Raw genomic sequence first — 19,208 nt, forward strand, 5'->3', positions numbered from 1 at the left:
TACAAATATCTAAAGGTTGGGTGTCAAGAAGATGGGGCCAGGCCCTTTTGGTGGCGCCAAGTGACAGAACAAGGGGCAGTGGGCACAAACAGGAACACAGGAAGTTCCATACGAACACGAGGGCAAGCTTCTTTACTATGAGAGTGACAGAGCACTGGAACAGGCTGCCCAGAGAAGCTGTGGAGTCTCCTTCTCTGGAGATATTCAAAACCCTCTCCGACACTTTCCTGTGTAACCTACTGTAGGAAACCTGCTGTAGCAGGAGGTTGAGCTCAATGCTTCCCAGAGGTACCTTCCAACCCCTACAATACTGTAATTATGTGTATTATGCTGTAATATTTACAGCACCTGATACATCAGACTGCAGTATGGATCTTAAATGGATTTCTTTGTTTCTCCACTAGGAAATTCTCCATGTTGATTTCCCAGAATATTTATGTTTGCCTAAAACTAAGCAAATTTGCTAATTCAGCAGTAAAGGACAGCTTGTCTTTATCCATATTTGCTCTTCTATGCATTTTCTATTGCCTTGGAATTAGAGAGATCGGTATTATGAGGCTGTTGCTACTTGGATAGCTACTGAACTAACACAAAGAGATGTTGCTAAAAGAAGTTGCTCTCCTCTGTGTGTTTTAGTTGAAACTTTTTTGATCAGTTCCAAAAAGATAGTGCCCAACGGTCAGGAGAGCATTATAAAAAATCTTCAATTGTAGTTCACGTCACTGGGAACTCCTGAGTATTCATGGGATAAACATTATTGAAAAGCATACATGTAAGACCCCTTACACCTTTCGACTATGTTTTCTCTGACCTTGCAGGAGGCCTGGTGATACTTGAAAGTCATTATACCTTTCTGTTAAGTAATCTATAACATTTTGAACGAAAAAACAATGCTTTCTGTGGACAAAATAATGCCAACAGATAAGTACATTTGAAATCACTGTTACCACAAGATGTCACTCTAAACTTTTGAGAAAGGTTTTGACTACTTTCTAAAGAGAGAAAAACTGCTTTTTTTCCACGTGTATTCATCTTTCAAAATTGTGTTTACAAAATTTAAAACACAATTTGCTTACAAGGAAAAAGAATCCTAAGCAGACATGGGAATCACAGTCTACCATACCAAAACTCATTAGAAAATAAATCCTCTGAAGGCAGGTATGAATCAATGAGGAGAATAAAAACAGAGCAGTCTTGTGTTTTAGACAGAGGTTAAGGAAGAGTAAGTATGAAGTTGCAGTTTTAACAGTTCAACACGAGAGAGTAAAAATAACTCCATAAAGCAGTTCTGTGTTATTGATAAACCCATGATGGAATCTGTGAAGTATTTACAATCTTAAAGTCTAGGAAATCAGAACGTAAAGTTAGCTTCAAAACACTGATATGGTTGTGAAGGTAACTCTCCAAAGTAAGAAAGTGTCACAAATAAAATTTAAGTATATGATCTCGTCCTGTTTTTCTCTTTGTTCTCAAACCACGATATAAATTCAACATACCCACTCAATATACCAAATAGCTCCGCCTTGGGGATTCTGTCTGATCACCCTCAGCACCATTTGTCACAGGGGCTGAAAGGCTGAGAAGGATAAGAAGATTTCTTGAAGGTTCTTTTGCTTAAGAGCATTAAATGCCACCCCAGAGAATTAGATGCTACCTCTGACAGCTGCAGAGAGTCTCAGTGATGATGGAGAAGTCACACATTCTATTTTTTTTTTCCATAACAATCACTCATCATATGATCTTAATGTTTAAAGTGCCCAAATTGAGACGTCGGGACAGTATTGCTGGAATAATGATACTCCTTGCAGGTGGAGCTGGGGTCAGACATGTGAAGTATTGTATAAACATACTGAACATCGTCAATCAGGCTTTTAAAATAAGTAGATGTGTTTCTTTCTATTTCTCAGGGCTTCAGTAACATCTACACAGGACAGTAAATAATGACGTGAAAGCAATGAATTAAATGCTGGCTCAAAAGCTGAGCACTACTTTGCTCACTAAACAAAGCTGGATTTTTGAAGGAAAACAGTAAGATTGGAAAAAAATAAGTGTCACACTGTATATAGAGAGACTGAACCAGGATAACAGATGCTACCTTTCATAGAATCATTAAGATTGGCAAAGACCTCTAAGATCATCTAATCCAACCATCCACCTACCACCAATGGGAATGAAGAACACACTTTGCAGTATTTCTTGTCAAAACATGTTTTAATATTCCCCAAATACATGAACTATGGAATCATATCTGAGCAAACTAGAGTAGAAGTTTCAGAGAGGTATCATATCCACAGGTATCAGTTACTACATATGTACGTAGTATGTGTGTATATATATATGTATATATATCTTACATGTACCTTTATGCATGTATATATAAGAATATATGTATGTATACATATACTAATTTAATGCATCTTACTACTCAGTGCCCCATCTCAACTGCACTTGAATACCTTAATTCACTTAAGTCATAGCTTTTCATTGACTTCTATGGCACTGGAAGCTCCTCACAGACAAGGTTAGGAAAACCAGAGTCTTGGAATTCTATCAGTCACAGCAGTGGCACTAGGCAGCAAACTTGGCTCACTTAAGACAGCTTTAATGACTATGTGAGGTATACCACTCTCCAAGGCTAAAAAGTCTCTATGATTCTAAAATTACCTTGAAGCTTCTTAAAAATGCGTATATAACAAAAAATAATAAAAATGACACCACAGTCTAGCCTAAAATTACTCCAGAGACCAAAACATTAGAGAGGAGCACTACTGACAGAAGTAAACACCAGGATTACAGATGGAACAGCCTGCTCCAGATTATTCCCTTCCATTTTATTAGTAGATGAATGAACTACATTAGTTAAGATAAAAATCCACTCTTTATTTAACACAAGAAAAAATCATCTGTCTCATTATCCTTTCATATTCCTACAGCTTGAAAGAAAGAATAAATTATTCATAATAAGACCAGATTATCTAAATGCATCTCTCAATAATTTGTCTCTTGAAAGGGCGATTCCTACTTAATGCAAAGAAAAAGACAAGCTCCACACTGGGGCAGCAGCCATGCAGCAACAGCTGCTGCAGCTGCATTTTATTAATTCTAAGTACACATGCAATCCATATAGCCAAATCACAGTTAAAAATGGAAAAAAAATTTAAAAAAGTACTACAGGAACAAAAAACAGCTTTTATTTCTTGCTGGATATTGAAAACTAACAAGCTCAATAATTACCACATTGCTCACATTAAAGACTCATCTTACAAATGGTTTTGCATTTCAAATGAGAAAAGTCCACAAGGCTCCTGAATTCCTTGGCTGAGATGTAAATGCTATCATTCTTTGGTTAAAAGGCAGCAAAACATGAGCAGAGGGTTGCATTAGGATTACAAGTGATTATGTATTACCTATGTTGTATCAGTGCTGTAATCAGTTTCTTCCTGTACACAGATAGGCTGAGAGACAAAATGCAGACCTGGGCTGGGATGCTGAATTTTTCGGAGTACATCAGCATTTAAATCCAAAGTTTTCGTTCAATTCTTTAAAGAAAAGAAATCAGCAGCAAGGATGAGATTCCAGTCAAGATTCCCACAAGAGGTATCAGAGCTTCACTTTTGGGTTCAGGTCTTGCTTAGTAATTCACAATCTTTTAATACTTAAAGTCTTCCAAGCAAAAAAATTGATTTGAGGTATCCATACAGGACTCCTACATCTTCCCAAATGCATTCACACACAAAATTACTTCAATATTAAGGACTTGTTTCTGGGGAAGATTTTCTCTGGGCTATTGCTATCTCTGTGTTGGCTAGCAAGAACAGCAAGCACCATGCCCTGGCTCAGGTTGCTCCTGGTCTCTATCAATAACACCCTGCAAGTCCCACAGTAAAAATAAATGAATAAATAAATCTGCAAATACATAAATATTTATAGAATCATTGAACAACTCAGGTCAGAAGGGACCTCAAAAGATCAACAGGTCCAACCTTTGTGGGAAAGGAAGCCAAGGAGAAACCATGCAGCATCCTCCTCAAGCATCAGCTCTTTCTTCATAACTTGTAAAACCTCAGGTTCGATTTTTGGGAAAATTTCTTCTCAGAAAGAGTGGAGAGTTGTCGGCACAGACTGGCCAGGGAGGTGATGGAGTTACCAACACTGGAAGTGTTCAGGCAAAGGGTAGATGTCACATTGAGTGACATGGTCTAGAACTGTCATAGGCATGGGTTAATGGTTGGACTAGACAATCTTATTGGTCTTTCCAACCTTAATGATGCTATGAACAGCATTTCAGACCTCGAGTAAAACTCTGATCTCTGAATATCTTTGGTCTGATTTCCCCGTAGCAGTGTGATGTCTGTCTGCCAGTTCTCCCCAACCGACTTCAAATGCTCTTCTCAATGCCATCACCATTTGGTGGAAGTGAAGTCTCAACTCCACAAAAGACTCAGCAAGGGTGGGGAGAGGCAGGAGAGAAACGAAGATACTTCAGGTAAAAATTCACTGCTATGGGATGAGAAATAGCACTGGGACAGAACACATAGGACACAGGGTACATTAGATCTGCCATTTTTTTTGGAATAAATAATTCACACGTGTTACCAGATTTTTGCTGGAGAACCACAAGGGTTGGTCCCATCAGCTGGCTGAGGTCCAACCCCAGCTCATAAGAAAAAGATCACAGGGCTTCAAAATCAAGATCTAGTGCTTCTACCTTTAGCTCTTCAGAGAGAGAGCAGAAATTTGCTTACTAAGAGAATTGGATTTCAAGAATAAAAGCAGCTGCAGCTGTCTTCAGGCAAAACAAAAGCTGCTCTTGAATTTAAATTTCTGTTCTGTTCTAATTCATGCTGCAACAAAGAAAGATGCCAGTTTGGGAAAAGTAGGCCTCTGTGAGGAGTAATAACAGGCTTCCCCATTGTCAAAGATGTCATTTGAGTGCTTCTCAAATGTGACAGAGTGAAGGGTTTGTGCACGTATTTTGTGCTCCTCAACATTTGTAATAGTCTGAGAGAGTTACCTTATTTTTAGATACAGCTACAGAAGAATCTTTATTTCTCAATCAGGAAAGATCTGAATATAAATCTCTGGAGGAATTGCTCCAAAGCGTGATCCAAGGCAGGCAAAGTGAGTGGGAGTTTTTCTATTGCCTTAGTGAACGCTGGATTCGGGCCCTTGGAAAGAGAATTGCCTAATGTCCCTGGGCCAGATGCAGGCCTGGCTGGGCTGGATTAACTCCTCAGGAATCCAGTGTCATTACACGAGGTGAAATGGCTTGATATGACCTCAAACCATCTCACTGGGATTATGTCTCAAGAACAATGACAAATGGGATCAGTGACCTTACATTCAAGAGCAGTGTAAGTATCTAAACATGCAGAACACAAGCAGGGTAAAAACATCTACTGAGAGCAAGCCTGGCAGGTAGGACCAGATACTCTCCCAGTGTAACAGCTCATGCAAGACCTTTTACGTCCCTAAAACACTGACACAGCAGTAAGTGCTGAGACATGGTTCCTTCTGCAGATTGAGAAAGACTGGTAAAGTTTTTAACATTAAGCATGAAAAGAGTTATCCTGGTCAACAGAATGGGTTGTCTCAATGTTTTCCTAGAGAAGGCACTTAATGGGTAACCTACAGAGAAGACAGCTCCAGTAAATGTCCTAAGTGAGCTTCAGCCACAGCACATAGCTTCTTCAATACTAAAGTCAATCAAACTAAGGCGAAGCCATTGGAAACCACGCTCTGTCTTATTCACACTCACTGTCCTAATGTTTGTCTTCATCAGTGGCCATTGTAATTTTTAATTGATACGTATCTTACTAGTTTAAAACATCCTGAAATAATTAAAACAAACCGGCACTTGCTTAGGGTCTTTTAAAGTAATAGATGGCTATATTTTACGTCCCCTTATATATATCCTGTTTGTCCTGTATCACTCTCTAGTAATGCAGAGGGTCACAAGATGCAGATTCATGGAAGACTGTATATCAGTGGCTGTTAAGTTATACTGCTAAACCACTAAACCACTATACCACTAAACACACACACACAAAATGTCTCTTTTAACATAGATCGTTATAACATGGCTTATTTAAAGGTGAGCTGCATGGGTAAAGAGTCTAAAAAAACCTATTTATTAAAACTATCAAATTATATCCTAAGTCTCTAAATGCAGGCTGTCTCACAGATGATCAGTGAATTATGCAATCCTTTCAGTAGTGTTTACTACAGCCACTTCTAACGCAGGCAGTTTTATAACACTCATATTAATCTGCAGAAATGGTACAATACTATTAAAAAAAAAAAAAAAAGATGATGCAGATTGCATTTGAAAATTTGCCAATTTAAAATTCTGGCAAAGTTATGCAAGCATGAGGGAAAAAAAAGCTAAGACTTGGTTTCAAAGTCCTCAGGAAATACGTCATCCTCTACAGATGGGTTTATCCGAATTTTAGAAAAACCTATCGAGATTAGTTTGTACCTAATACTGTCTAAGATGATTACAGCTATTTGTGGCACTTTAATTCCTGCTAGAAACAAAATGATGTTTTATAGAGATGTATCCAGAAAACAAAACAAACAAAACAAAACAAGCCCCCAAAAACCCAAGTCTGACATAACCCTCTTTCATCCATTCCCATCTCACAGAACAGCCTTCTAAGCTGTCAAATGATGCACTTTTCTTAATGAAATGAAGACTAGGCATATATATAGCAGAGGATTTTAGAAATGCATTATACTAAATCATGTTTTCTTCATAAAGAACTGCACTGGGAAAAAAAAACAACAACAACAACAACAAAAAAAAAACACCTGTTCTGTAGTTTTGACATGTCCAGATGTTTGTTATTACCTTCTTCCCTGGTTTTCCTCTCTCGTATCTCTGGGGGCTTCAAGATGCCCCATCAAGAGACAATCCTAACAAATGAAGCATTTGGATTTCTGCAGGTTTCATTTCCTTTTCCTTAGAGGGTTACTTCTGAAAAAAATAAATGTTCCCACCACAGCAACACGTGCTACAATTTGAGAGGATCCTGTGAGTTTGATGCTTTGTAGCTAAAAAGCCAAAATCCTTATGAGTGCAGAGTAGCAACAGTACTTTAGCACCTCTTCTTGCCATGCATAGAAGGATTAGTACATTCTTTCTGGTGAAAACAATTTGGATTGACTGGATTTTCAAAGAATTGTGTTTGGGCCACTTGAGTATAACAGGGCTCGAGAGACTGCAGCTCCACACATCGCTTTGAAAATGTGCCTCTTGGCAACCAAGGCAGCAGTAACTCAACACAGCAATGCTAACAAGAAGTCCAGCAACAAGAACAGCCTTAAGGGAGAAGGAGACGCTTTGAACCCAAGTTAAAAATGCAAAAGGACAAATCACCAATAACCCTTTTGTAAAACACTTACAGACATTTTACTTCCATCTTTGCTGTCACTTCATCCATGTGTAGAATGTGTTCAGAAACAATATTGAGTCCTTACTTTTCTCATGTTACTCATAAAGCCAGCAATTGGTATTTCTTAAATGCACGGAAGATTAAAATAAAATATATCAGATGCACAAGGAGAGCCCAAGTTCAAACACGGCTGGTAGAATCAAATCACATGGCCATAAAGGAATCAAATTCTACTGAAGCTGCAAGACGAACAAGAACTGAATTTGGAACGTGAAATAATACTGACATTATGGCTGGTACGACTGGGCGTTATGCATCCAAGTTAACATTATTGTAAAAAAATAACGTGTTTTGGGTTTTTTTGGTAATAACTACAGCCTAAATAATCAAAAGGTCAATGAATTCCCAATAAAACCAGACACTTGACCATCATATAGACAAGATCAAAGTTTGGAAAGTGTTGAAAAATCAAATTCAGAAAATTACATCTAATTATGATTAGAAACTGAAAAATGGACGCTGTCAAGACATTCTGTAAATATAAAAGCAAATGTACTTTAGTCACAGAGAAATTAAAATGAGACCAAGAGCTTTGCTTTCAGTATTTCTTCGTACTGTCTGATTTACAGGTGAATGAAAGAAACTGTGATGGGAAGCCAAAATAGATGTAATGGAAATGTTGTGGGTTTCTTTAAAGAAAGATTATGCAAGAACATCATTACTGATTGTGTAATAACATTCATCTTCCACACTTAAAATATTGAGAGGTCACTCTTTTATGTTATTCCAGAATCCAGACCAATCAAATAGCAAACCAAATGTAATAATGAGAAACTTCGAACACGTTTTGCAATTCTCAAATCTCTTGTATACAAACAAGAATTTGAGGACAAGGAAAAGACATCCAAGGGCTACAATTAAAATTATGTTTCATTTCCATACCGCTGTATTCCTCAATCAGTTATAATGGCAATAAAAATATTTTCTTTGGTCTTTATATTCAACTTTAATGTAATTCTTCCCAGACCTCCTTCATCTTCACAGACGTAGCATGATATTGATGTGCTTCTATGTTCATGATGTATAACCAATCTTTTCCCTAACTGCTACCCTTTGTAGCTCTGCAACACATGCAGGTGGTACTCTGGATTCAAACAACCAAAACTTGAAGATATATGTGGTTCAACAGCTGTCGTTTGTGTTAAGAAATGCTCCCTCCTACTAAATCTGCACAAAAATCACACATTTTTTGTGAAGAAATGAAAAACTGAGGAGATAATTCAATGTGAGTAACAGAGAAGAGAGAGGCAGAGAAAGGATGACACAACTATTTTCACCACATACCAGGACTGCCATCACATGCATTCATGGTGGAAGAGACAATAGGGGCTACAGCCACATGGGTAACTTCATGACCATAAAGGCACTATTTAATATCTTGTAACTCAAGGAAGTTATTTTACATAAATCTCCAATGCACCAAGCGCTCCATTTGAACATAAGCTGTCATCTACAAGGTGAAAGAGGAACTCAAGTAAATGGAACAAAACCGGGTGATACACCAACTTGTCTATTTGAACATTGTCATGGATGGGAACATTCAGTCAAAGCTTCACTGTGTCCTTGAGCAATTTTCTTCACTAATTTCTGAGTTTCTCTGGCTGGCACTTCTCATAAGAACGTAATGCAAAAGACACAAAGATTTGAGATGGCATTTTGCACCAGCAAAATCTATGGAACTGTATCCATTTACCTGTGTGGAGATGCAGCTACACATTCAAGTTGGCATGAACAATTCTGTCATACTCCTGTTCAACAATTTCCATTAAACAAAGGGAAGTGGCAAGGTTTAGAAACAACCATTCAATGCCCTATCTTGCATCAATTTTTGTTGCACTTTCCTTTACAATTAATAAGGTGATACCTTTGAAATATCAGGACAATGAGTTTCCTCACAGAGCCCCTGGAAGGAACATCTCAACATGCTGTTGCCTTGTAAATACAAATGAAGTAATGCACACTAAGAGAGAAGTTACTATGTCTGACGTAGGTCTGGCCTTCAAGTGCACATGTGTAGCATCAAATATTAGTACCTACCTAGAAGTGCCTGGAACAAGCTGCTCTTAAAGATGCCCATCACCTTCCTGATGGCTTTTTTCAGTTGTTGCTCTTCTGGCTTCCTCAGTTTTTTACAATATGCTTCCAGCAGCACTAGGGCTCGGTCAGTGTCTAAAAATGAACAAGTACAAAGACAGTTTTTATTCACTCAGGGAAGTATCTAAACGCCCAGATAGTGACCCCATTTATAAAGGCATTGTTCACATTGTACACATGTGAGGAATATTAACATCAAATAGTTTTGCATAAGGTGCATGCAATGAGCATTACAACATAGGCAAAATGGAGGGAATAACCCAACAATAAAACAGGAAGATTACTGCATATCTTTTGAATAACGTCTACAAATGTTTAACTTTCATTTATTCAAAACCAGCTGGAAGTTATGGGTTTCAAACCAAATTACAATTTTCAGAAGCTACATAATTATAGGCAATAACCATTACGGATATTTGTTCAGGAAAACTGGCCTTAAAACATATTCAGAGAAGACATGAAAGTCTTTGCTTGGCATCTGAAGCATTCAGATTCTCTGTTCTCTGAATAGCAAATGTATCTGAAAGGCAGGTGTCCAAGAGAGCTATTTTTGTTCCCTCAATACATTTAATTGCTATCTACCTCTTTGGTTAAAAATGAGACTTTGATAGCAGACTTGCATTCATGTGTTGGCTCAAGTGTAGCAATCCAGCCTTCGGTAGGAGCCCAGGAAAACAGAGCTCTCTTCTTGCTGCTATTGTTTTTGTATAGCCATTTGCCAAGAGCACGAGTGTCACAAAATTGTATGAAATCCAAACATCATCATTTTATATATACAATAACATACTGGAAATTAGACTTAGAACTAGACTTCACCCTTCCTTCACTCATCCTAAGCAGAAATGTCCACATACCTATAAATGACACTGAGATGCTTGCACACACTTTTGTAATTCTATTGCCACCGAGTCTGCAGTAAGAGTCCCAAGCCGTTAAAGAAATGAAGATGAATAATTATAATAAAACAATTGTCTCAATATAAATCTCCTATCATAAAATTCTACATAAGCTTAATTATTGGATACGTGCAGATCCTTGAGATAGATTAAACTCAATGAAGTTCTGGCAAAATGCTTGGAAAGGCAAAATAGATTGCTTTTATCAATGGTTTTTTTTTCTAAATATCTGAAAGCAAACTTCTTTTTCTTTACATAAAAATTTATAGTCTTTGCCAAGGATCTTGAATGGGATCCATGTAGTGTGGGTCTTGTGGTGTGACAGTTGAATGAGTTCACAGTATGGGAAGAGACATAACTTCTATTCTGTGAGCTGATATCATTCTCCAGTTGGAAAAAGGGAAATATTTAATGAACAATTAATGTTTAGGGAGATGTCATTTCTCTCACCTCATAAAAATCTGTCTGATCACAAGCATTTTATCAGAGAAAAACACAATGAAGAAAAAGGAATGGGAATTAAACACATATATTTAATTATGATTGTATATAAATACATAAGCATACATCCCATATGTCTGATTAGGGAACATTTTGTAGCAGTGTAGACTTTCCTACTACAAGGAGCTCACAGATCTCTAGATACCCTAGAGTTAGGGTAGTATGGTTAGGTTGCAGTTGGACTTAATGATCTTTAAGGTCTTTTTCAACCTGAGCAATACTATGATTCTATGATTCTGTGATCTCTGCTGCAATCCCACCTGGAGTGAACACTTCTTCCTCCAAGAGCTGTCATGAGGGAGGTAAGGGTTTGGCAACTGCCTTGCTTTATCCTAAAGCGGCCATTGAGCTTAGGGCCTACTTATAACATACAGAGAAAGATCAGCTCTTTTAAAGGCCAGTTCAGAATATCTGCACTTGGATCCCACTATGAATCACCCTCAAAAATTGTTTTTCCTACAGATTGCAACACACAAAGGAGATCAATTCTCCCTAGGCTAGAACAAGTCTTTGTGCGTGACTGCTTTCTCCCCAGGGTGCTGCACTACAAAGAGTCCTTGCCAGGCTGGAGCTTTTGGGGTGGAGGAAGCAACCCACAAAACCATTCCTAAGCAGAGACACTGCAAGGAGCAGAAAGAAAAACTGCCTTTTAACAATCTGCCAAGCCAGAACAATCCACTGGTCAGGCACTATCCAAATCAAAAGTGTGGCCTCAAAACAAAGTTCTGGTCCAAGTGGGATATGGTTGGAATATCCCAGAACTAATTCTACATAGAAGCTCAGCTATTTTTGCCTTGAAAACCTCAATGACATCATACTTTTCACTGAGCTCAGAACAGTGTCTCCCATCCAATCTTCTGGACTTGCACATTCAACCCAATACAACCCAAGTTAATACGTGAATGAAGTGTAGCTTTAGTGTAACGTTCAAATAAGAAGTTTTCCAAGGATATCATCAACAAGAAACCAAGCCTTACATGAAAGCAGGTATAGAATAAGTTGTATTATGCATCAGGAGATGAACTTCTCACCAACAGAAAGTTATTTCTTAAAGCACTGCTCTTAACTTGTAAGCTAGTATGAAAGACTGAATATCACAGTTACAAATATTAAGAGCAAGAAAGGAAATTCTGTAATTAATTTTCTTTATCATTTACTTTGATATAATGATATAAAAATCAATTCTACCTTAGATATGGACCCTCAGGATCCATATCTGAGATCTGCGTACCACATACGATGCTAATCATTACCTGGAATTAGAGATTTCCTTTATCTTCTGGTTTGATTCAGGATCTTTGCCATGTTCTTGCTATTTACAGCTTGATTTTAGAACCACTGAAAGTCCATATGGGCAAAGAGATACAGAAAAAATTGAGTTTCAGTTTGTTCACTGAAAATGTAACAGGTGGGCACTCCACTTTTGGATAAATCAGTGTATAGGGACTGGAAATCTTAATGGAATTTTGTACACCAAAACTGAGTTATGTGACTGCCTGGTGCAGGTGTACACTGGCGGTGTGTTTGTGAGGACACTCATGCAGCTGCTCAGCAAAAAAAGCACACAAATGCTGTGAAATCAGAATTGTTATTATAAAAGTACTTTATATTGGTATGACCAACCCCACAGCTGCAGCACCACAAAGGAACAAGTTCTACGGTGTGTTTTGAAATGCCTGGCACAGAATCACGGAGCATCCTCAGTTGGAAGGGACCCACAAGGGCCATTGAGTCCAACTCCAAGCTTAGCATAGGACCACCCCAAATCCAAACCCAATGTCTGACAGTGGTGTCCAGATGCTCCCTGAGCTCCAGAAGCTCAGGGCTGTGCCCACTGCCCTGGGCAGCCTGTTCCATGCCCACGGCCCTCTGGGGCAGAATCTTTCCCCGACCCCCACCTGCCCCCCTCCTGATGCAGCACCCCTGCCATGAACAGGGACACCCACAGCTCCATCAGGTGCTCAGAGCCTCGTCCAACCTGACCTTGAGCGTCTCTGGGGATGGGGCATCCACCACCTCTCTGGGCAACCTGTGCCAGTGCCTCACCACCACCCTTATTGTAATAACCCTTTTCCTTATGTCCAAGCTGAACCTCCTCTCTTCTAGTTTCAAGCCATTTCCTCTTGTCCTATCACCACACACCCTGCTATGGAGTCTGTCCCATTCTTTCTTTCCAGATACAGAAAGGCTGCTCTCAGGTCTCCCAGGCTGAACAGCCCCAGCTCTTTTTGAAGCTAATTTAGGAATAACTATGAATTCCACTAATTAAATTGGAAAAGGTTTGATTAACATGATTAATTGAAGCTACATGAGAAAGAGAAAACTGATTCAGAACGAGCTGTTGAGAAGCTCCACTCTCAAATCTCAAACCAGGGTACACCGATCAATGATGACTCAAAAAAGAGAAGACAGAAGCCCTCCATAATTCAAGGAAATGTTGCTATGCTCCTATTTTCAATCCCCTGTATGTCCTCCTGGCCACCACAAAACCGTAACAACAGCATACTAGCCAACACCAATCATTATTTCAGATAAACTGCAGTGCTTTGAATACCCGCAAACCTCCTGAGTGCTGCTGCTGCCTTCTAATTCCTGCTATGAAACAAGACAGTTTAAAAAATGGAGAGAAAATAAGAGCAAATTCAATGTCAAACTTAGTAGGAACTGGAAAATTTGGCCTTGTACATGCAAGAGACTGCAGTCACATGGTTAAAAGCACTCTGCATCACAAGGCAGTGCCAAGTGACCACTGACACCCAGAGAGAACCAGGTTTGCTCAGAACCCCAGATAGTCTCTCAGCAAGTCTAGTATCACATTTGCAATTTTTCCCCCTTATCGGCATCAAATATGGGTTGAACCATAGAATGGCTTGGGTTGGAAGGGACCACAAGGATCATGAAGCTCCAACACCCCCCGCCACAGGCAGGGCCACCAACCTCCACATTTAATACTAGGCCAGGCTGCCCAGGGCCCCATCCAACCTGGCCTTGAACACCTCCAGGGATGGGGCATCCAGAACCTCTTTGGGTAGTCTGTTCCAGCACCTCACCACTCTCATAGTAAAGAACTTCCCCCTGACATCCACCCTAAATCTTCCCTCCCTAAGCTTAAAACCATTTCGCCTTGTCCTGCCATTATCTACCCTTTCAAAGAGTTGAATTTTGGCCAGCCTTACATGGAGCCAGTAGTTGAACTCCTCATGGGTCCCTTCCACCTCGGGATATTCAGTGACTCTATGAACTACAAGATTTTGGGGGTACAACAGTGTTGGCTTAAAATAATTAAAAATTATTATTATTTCCTCAGCGAGAGCTGTTGAAGATGAGTTGAGATCTAATCCTTTTTTTTTTTTTTTACTTCAATTTTCCATTTTTAATTGTGTCCACTCCCTTTTCAAAAAGGGATTTTAATTACTTCTGACTTGCAAAGTCCTCAGCATAGGTGACTTTAACCAAAAAAACATGCCAACATATTTCAAGAGGCTCTTTCCAGTCTTTGGAGAATCAGAATTGGGAAAATGTAGGGCAGTAAAGCTGGAAAAGTAAAGCTGAAGAATGGGGGAGGAAAAAGGCAGCAGCCAAAATAGAAGTGAGAAATGTAATCAGAGCACTGAGAAAGGGTGCAAGGAAGTATTCACGGTGAACTTCAATTACTTTAAACGAAAAGGGTCTCCAAAACTACTTTTACTTTGGAATCCAAACCTTACTTTAGATGAGCACTGACAGAACAGCCAGAGGTCTGAGCAAACGCCGTTCCCTTGCCTCTGTCATTGTGAGATCTCAATTTGATCCTGTGCTCTGGAGACCTCAAAATTTTGAAATGAGTTCTCATAGATCAAAGGGAGGGCATGAAATATTTTTCTTTTAAGTTCCAGACATCCCTGGGTCTGATCCAAGCCTCAGCTATCAGCCACTCATTTACCTTTCTTCAACTCCACACACAACAGCAAGCACAAAGGAATGAATCCTACTAGAACACCATGCTCTGTACACAGACCTGGGCTTCAGAACTCCTACAGGAGACTGAATTTTAAAATTCAAATTGCAGGTTATAGTGCTGCAAAAGCCTTGAGAATTAGTATGGAAATGGCAATCATCATAGAAATACATATACATACATAAATGAGATGGAAAAAAAAAAAGATCTATCAGATTGCACAGAGGGACAGCAGACAGGGAATAGATGGCACTGTACAAACCAGAAATCCCTCAGCAGCTCTGGCCCTTCATAGCTGCAACAGGGCTTTAATAAACCCTCAAGGAAAGACATCATATGGGTTATTCAACCTCAAGGAAACACAAGATATGGTGTATCTGACAAATACTATCACTGAGTGTGCTGAGCACTTCCAACAAATAAGTAAAGGGGTTAAAATTAACAGTTCTTGGGAGCACGCATGGCAAGTAAACCCATCTACTGTCCTACTAAGGACAGAAAGGGGACAGAAAAAAAGAGGGTTGATCACGTAAGTCATTGCCAAGCAGGCTTATTGCAGTGGTTTCAGCTTCTAGGAAGCAGAGGAGCAGCAGGGGCAACTGCCACAGGGCTATAAAGATTAAATGTGAGTCAGTGGAGAGACTCTCTCAAGGAATGAGATGTAAAGTTAAGTTTTTGCTCTGAGTCGCCCTACTGAGAAAGCACACACTCTCCATTAAACGTATAAAGAAGCATAATCTTCTGAAATTAACCTTAGCCTTTGTGAATTCTCTGTCTTCCTGCAAAACATAAATTTAGAAGCAGGTTAGTTGTGAAGAGGTATCATTCCAGACCTTGATGCTTTTAGCAGCCAAGAAATGGCTCCGATTTTCAGCCAGAACTGCTGTGCAGCAGTTTTACAGCACATTTTACAGAACAGAGCAGCACTGCACACACAGCTATGCTAAAACATCCAAACACCGAGTGAGATTGGACTCGAAGGAGGTCAGGAGCTCTGCACCAAGCTGTGTTAACATGCAGTTGTGTTCCTGCAGCTCTCCGTGTTCCAGTCAGAGCAAAAGGCAGCAATCGGATGGCAGAAATTGCACAGCAGCCTCTTCTCCCAGAATACTGATTTGTGAAAATGATGCAAGAAGCAGGGCTAAATGCTCTGCAAGTGAGATTGCTGAGAAGGGCAGGAATTACACTGCGATCTGTCAGGTGGATGCTCTGAGAAACGGAAATTGCAGATACACAAAGCCTGGAGGAGCCCCATTAGGGGTTTTCTATCTACCTCCCTGCTGGGCAGGACCTAACTTCACTGCTAACCTCCTGCAAAGTCCACAGCAGCTAATTTCAGCACTTAAAGATGCAACTGATACATACATGTGTATATATATATATATATATATATATAATTTTTTTGCTATATAATTTTTTTGCTATATAATTTCCATCTTTTTTATTATCATTTAGGACAACTTCCTTCTTGTCCTCCAGATGCCAATGTAGGAAACAAACCACCACTCCCTTTATAGCCTGTTCTACGCAGCGCGACTTCTCACATTCCTCCCCAGCTCAGTCTCCTTTCCAGGCTAACCAGTTCCAGTCCTTGCAAATTTGGTACTTGGTTTACATTTCCAAAGCCTTTTATTCTGTCTTCTGGAATTCACTTTCTCTTAAAGAAGTTCATAAACCCTGACTGAAGACTGAGTAATGCCACAGAACACAAGACTGGTGGGCGAAGCTGAAGAGGACTGTCAGCTTTATGAAACACAGCATGAACATAAACGAAACAAAAGAATGCTTAAGTTCCCTTTGGGTTTTTTTTAACATGTTTGTTAAGAATCAGACTTTTTGGGTCTTTACAAACAAATTCAGTTTTCAATGCTGATTAGCTGCAATGTAAGCTTGTTGTCTGAGTGTCTTCATGCTTGGTTTTACAACACGTAACCGTACATCTGTTCTGTTGAACCACTACCTTCGCTTTTCTTTTTTCAAGTTTTAAATATAGTCCTTTAAACTTGATTAAACGTACTTACAAGGAACAGGATAACTATATAAAGATCAGGTAGGGACTGGCTCACCTTAAAACCAGACTTTTCTCCAGCATTTCTGCTGAAGGGAAAGCACCTTCTGCATTCCCAGTGCCCCCAGCTCCATCTGAGCAGATGGGAATAGCTTACCCTGCAACCCCACAAATACCACTCCTCTACTCACCTCTTTCTACAATCAACTCTCCAAAAATAATAATAATAATACAATAATTAGTGCATCACCTGTTTGTTTTCTGTATCATCATTTTATCTTTATAACAAGAAAGAGCCCACTTATTCCTCACCATTGGCTCTTTCTGGGACGTGGTGTCTACTAGGTCACTTCTTTTTAGGGAGTGCAGAAGGGTTCAGCAGCTGATAGGTGAGCTGAAAGATTTAGATGCTGTTATCAGTTGCTGTTATCAGCTGCTGATCCCAATGGGGCCATTCCTATTTCCTAACGAGCTCTTTTTTTCCCAGCTCCCATTGAAGGTAATTCGGGGCCTCTTTGTGGGTGATGTTTTCTCGCATTTCTTGTCCTGGCTACACAGATTGTTAGTGTCTCAGCTCCTAAAATAAACAGGTTCTGGAGCCCTGAAACTCTTCTCGAATTAGAAAAACCCAGCAAGTATAATTAGCTTCACCTGAGCTTCTTATTTCTGCCTTTCAAGTGTCACAATGTTCAAATCTAAGTGTAAAAATCAATGATGCAAATATGAAGACAGAATGGAAATGAGGCCACACACCCCCAAAATGATGTAACAACTAATGAAAACTTCTTATTTATGCAGTAAAATAAAGGCAACTTGGCAAAGCTTAACAGCCACAGAAAAAAAATCAAGAGCCCTGCTTGGAGAGCTTACAATCTAGTTGCATGTCATATACAAGACTAGTGGAACTTGATATTTAGTTGTAAGAGTGAAAACCAGGAGTTACACCATGCAGCTGCTGTGTATGTTTTTGCACTAAAAGAACATTCAAAATCAAAATGAACATAAATGTGAGAACTGGAATGAGGCAGAAAGCAAACACAAAGGCGTCTGTTCTGGAATAAGGAACTTCCAAACCTCATACAACAGAAGTATTGTTTCACATGAAAGAAAACAATGTGGAATTAAGAAAATTCAGATCTAGCCCAGTAACACTGACATAAAGTGGAATAGAATGGAATGACATTGCGCTTTTATTTATTACCAAAATACACAGTAGGAGCTCCCATTTACCCAGAACCACTTTGGAGTTTCTCATTCAAGAACCTTTGTATCGGAGTAGAGACTCTGAGCTGATGAACAAAACATGTCCCTCTGGGCAACAACAGGAAACTACGTTTAGAACATTTGGCAATTACATCTGTAAATCTGTTTGGGTTACTTGTGGGGGGATTTTTATTTTCTTTTAAGAGCACAGCTTAGCATGCCTCTACTTGCAAGTGCACAAGTGTAGTGCACAACACCGAGAACTCAGCTGGAAGGGGACTGGAATTGCTCCAGTAGGGTGCAGTGATGTTGGTTAGCACTGTCATCACCCATCATGTCATAGGATCATAGAATGGCTTGGGTTGGAAGGGACCACAAGGATCATGGAGCTCTAACCCACTCGCCACAGGCAGGGCCACCAACCTCCACATTTAATACTAGGCCAGGCTGCCCAGGGCCCCATCCAACCTGGCCTTGAACACCTCCAGGGATGGGGCATCCACAATCTCTCTGGGCAGCCTGTTCCAGCACCTCACCACTCTCTTGCTACGAACAACTCTCCTTCAACTTAAAACCATTTCCTCTTGTCTTGCCATTATCTATCCTTATAAAAAGTTGACTCCCCTCCTGTTTATAGGCTCCCTTTAGGTACTGGAAGGCTGCAATGAGGTCACCCCACAGCCTTCTCTTCTCCAGGCTGAACAAGCCCAGCACCCTCAGCCTGTCTTCAAAGGGGAGCTGCTCCAACCCTCTGATCATCTTTGTGGCCCTCCTCTGGACCCTCTCCAATAGCTCCCAAGGTCAAGGCAGCCCTGGCTATTTCTGGGATGAATATGGCAACAGAAAACATGATGTTTGCTTTTATAAAGACATTGTTTGGCATTGTTTTAATCTACAGCAAATGAAATGAGATACTACAGCGAAACAGACTCGCAATACCTGTACAAAGCAAGAACTTGTTGGGATCTCACCAAAATAAGCAAAACTGAGTAAGGCAGTAATTCCCATTTTGCTGAAGCAGGGACTACAAAATCCCCTTATATCATATTTGGCAACTGGGTACAAATTTAGCTTTTTCCCCCCATGGTCACCCTCTGACATCTAACTCTACCATC

General features: G+C 39.8%; 1 protein-coding gene across 12 annotated transcripts in view; it reads right to left on the minus strand.

Annotated features, from left to right (window-relative positions):
- Positions 1-19,208, minus strand: part of DLG2 (discs large MAGUK scaffold protein 2) — a 999,237-nt gene that overhangs the window by 973,134 nt on the left and 6,895 nt on the right. For all 12 annotated transcript variants that reach the window (XM_040647195.2, XM_040647185.2, XM_040647172.2 and 9 more), the window contains exon 3: positions 9,492-9,623. In XM_040647195.2, coding sequence (XP_040503129.1) covers positions 9,492-9,623 — 132 coding nt within the window. The remainder of the gene's footprint in view (positions 1-9,491; positions 9,624-19,208) is intronic.

This window comes from Gallus gallus, chromosome 1 (genome assembly GCF_016699485.2).
Source record: "Gallus gallus isolate bGalGal1 chromosome 1, bGalGal1.mat.broiler.GRCg7b, whole genome shotgun sequence".
Lineage (NCBI taxonomy): Eukaryota > Metazoa > Chordata > Aves > Galliformes > Phasianidae > Gallus > Gallus gallus.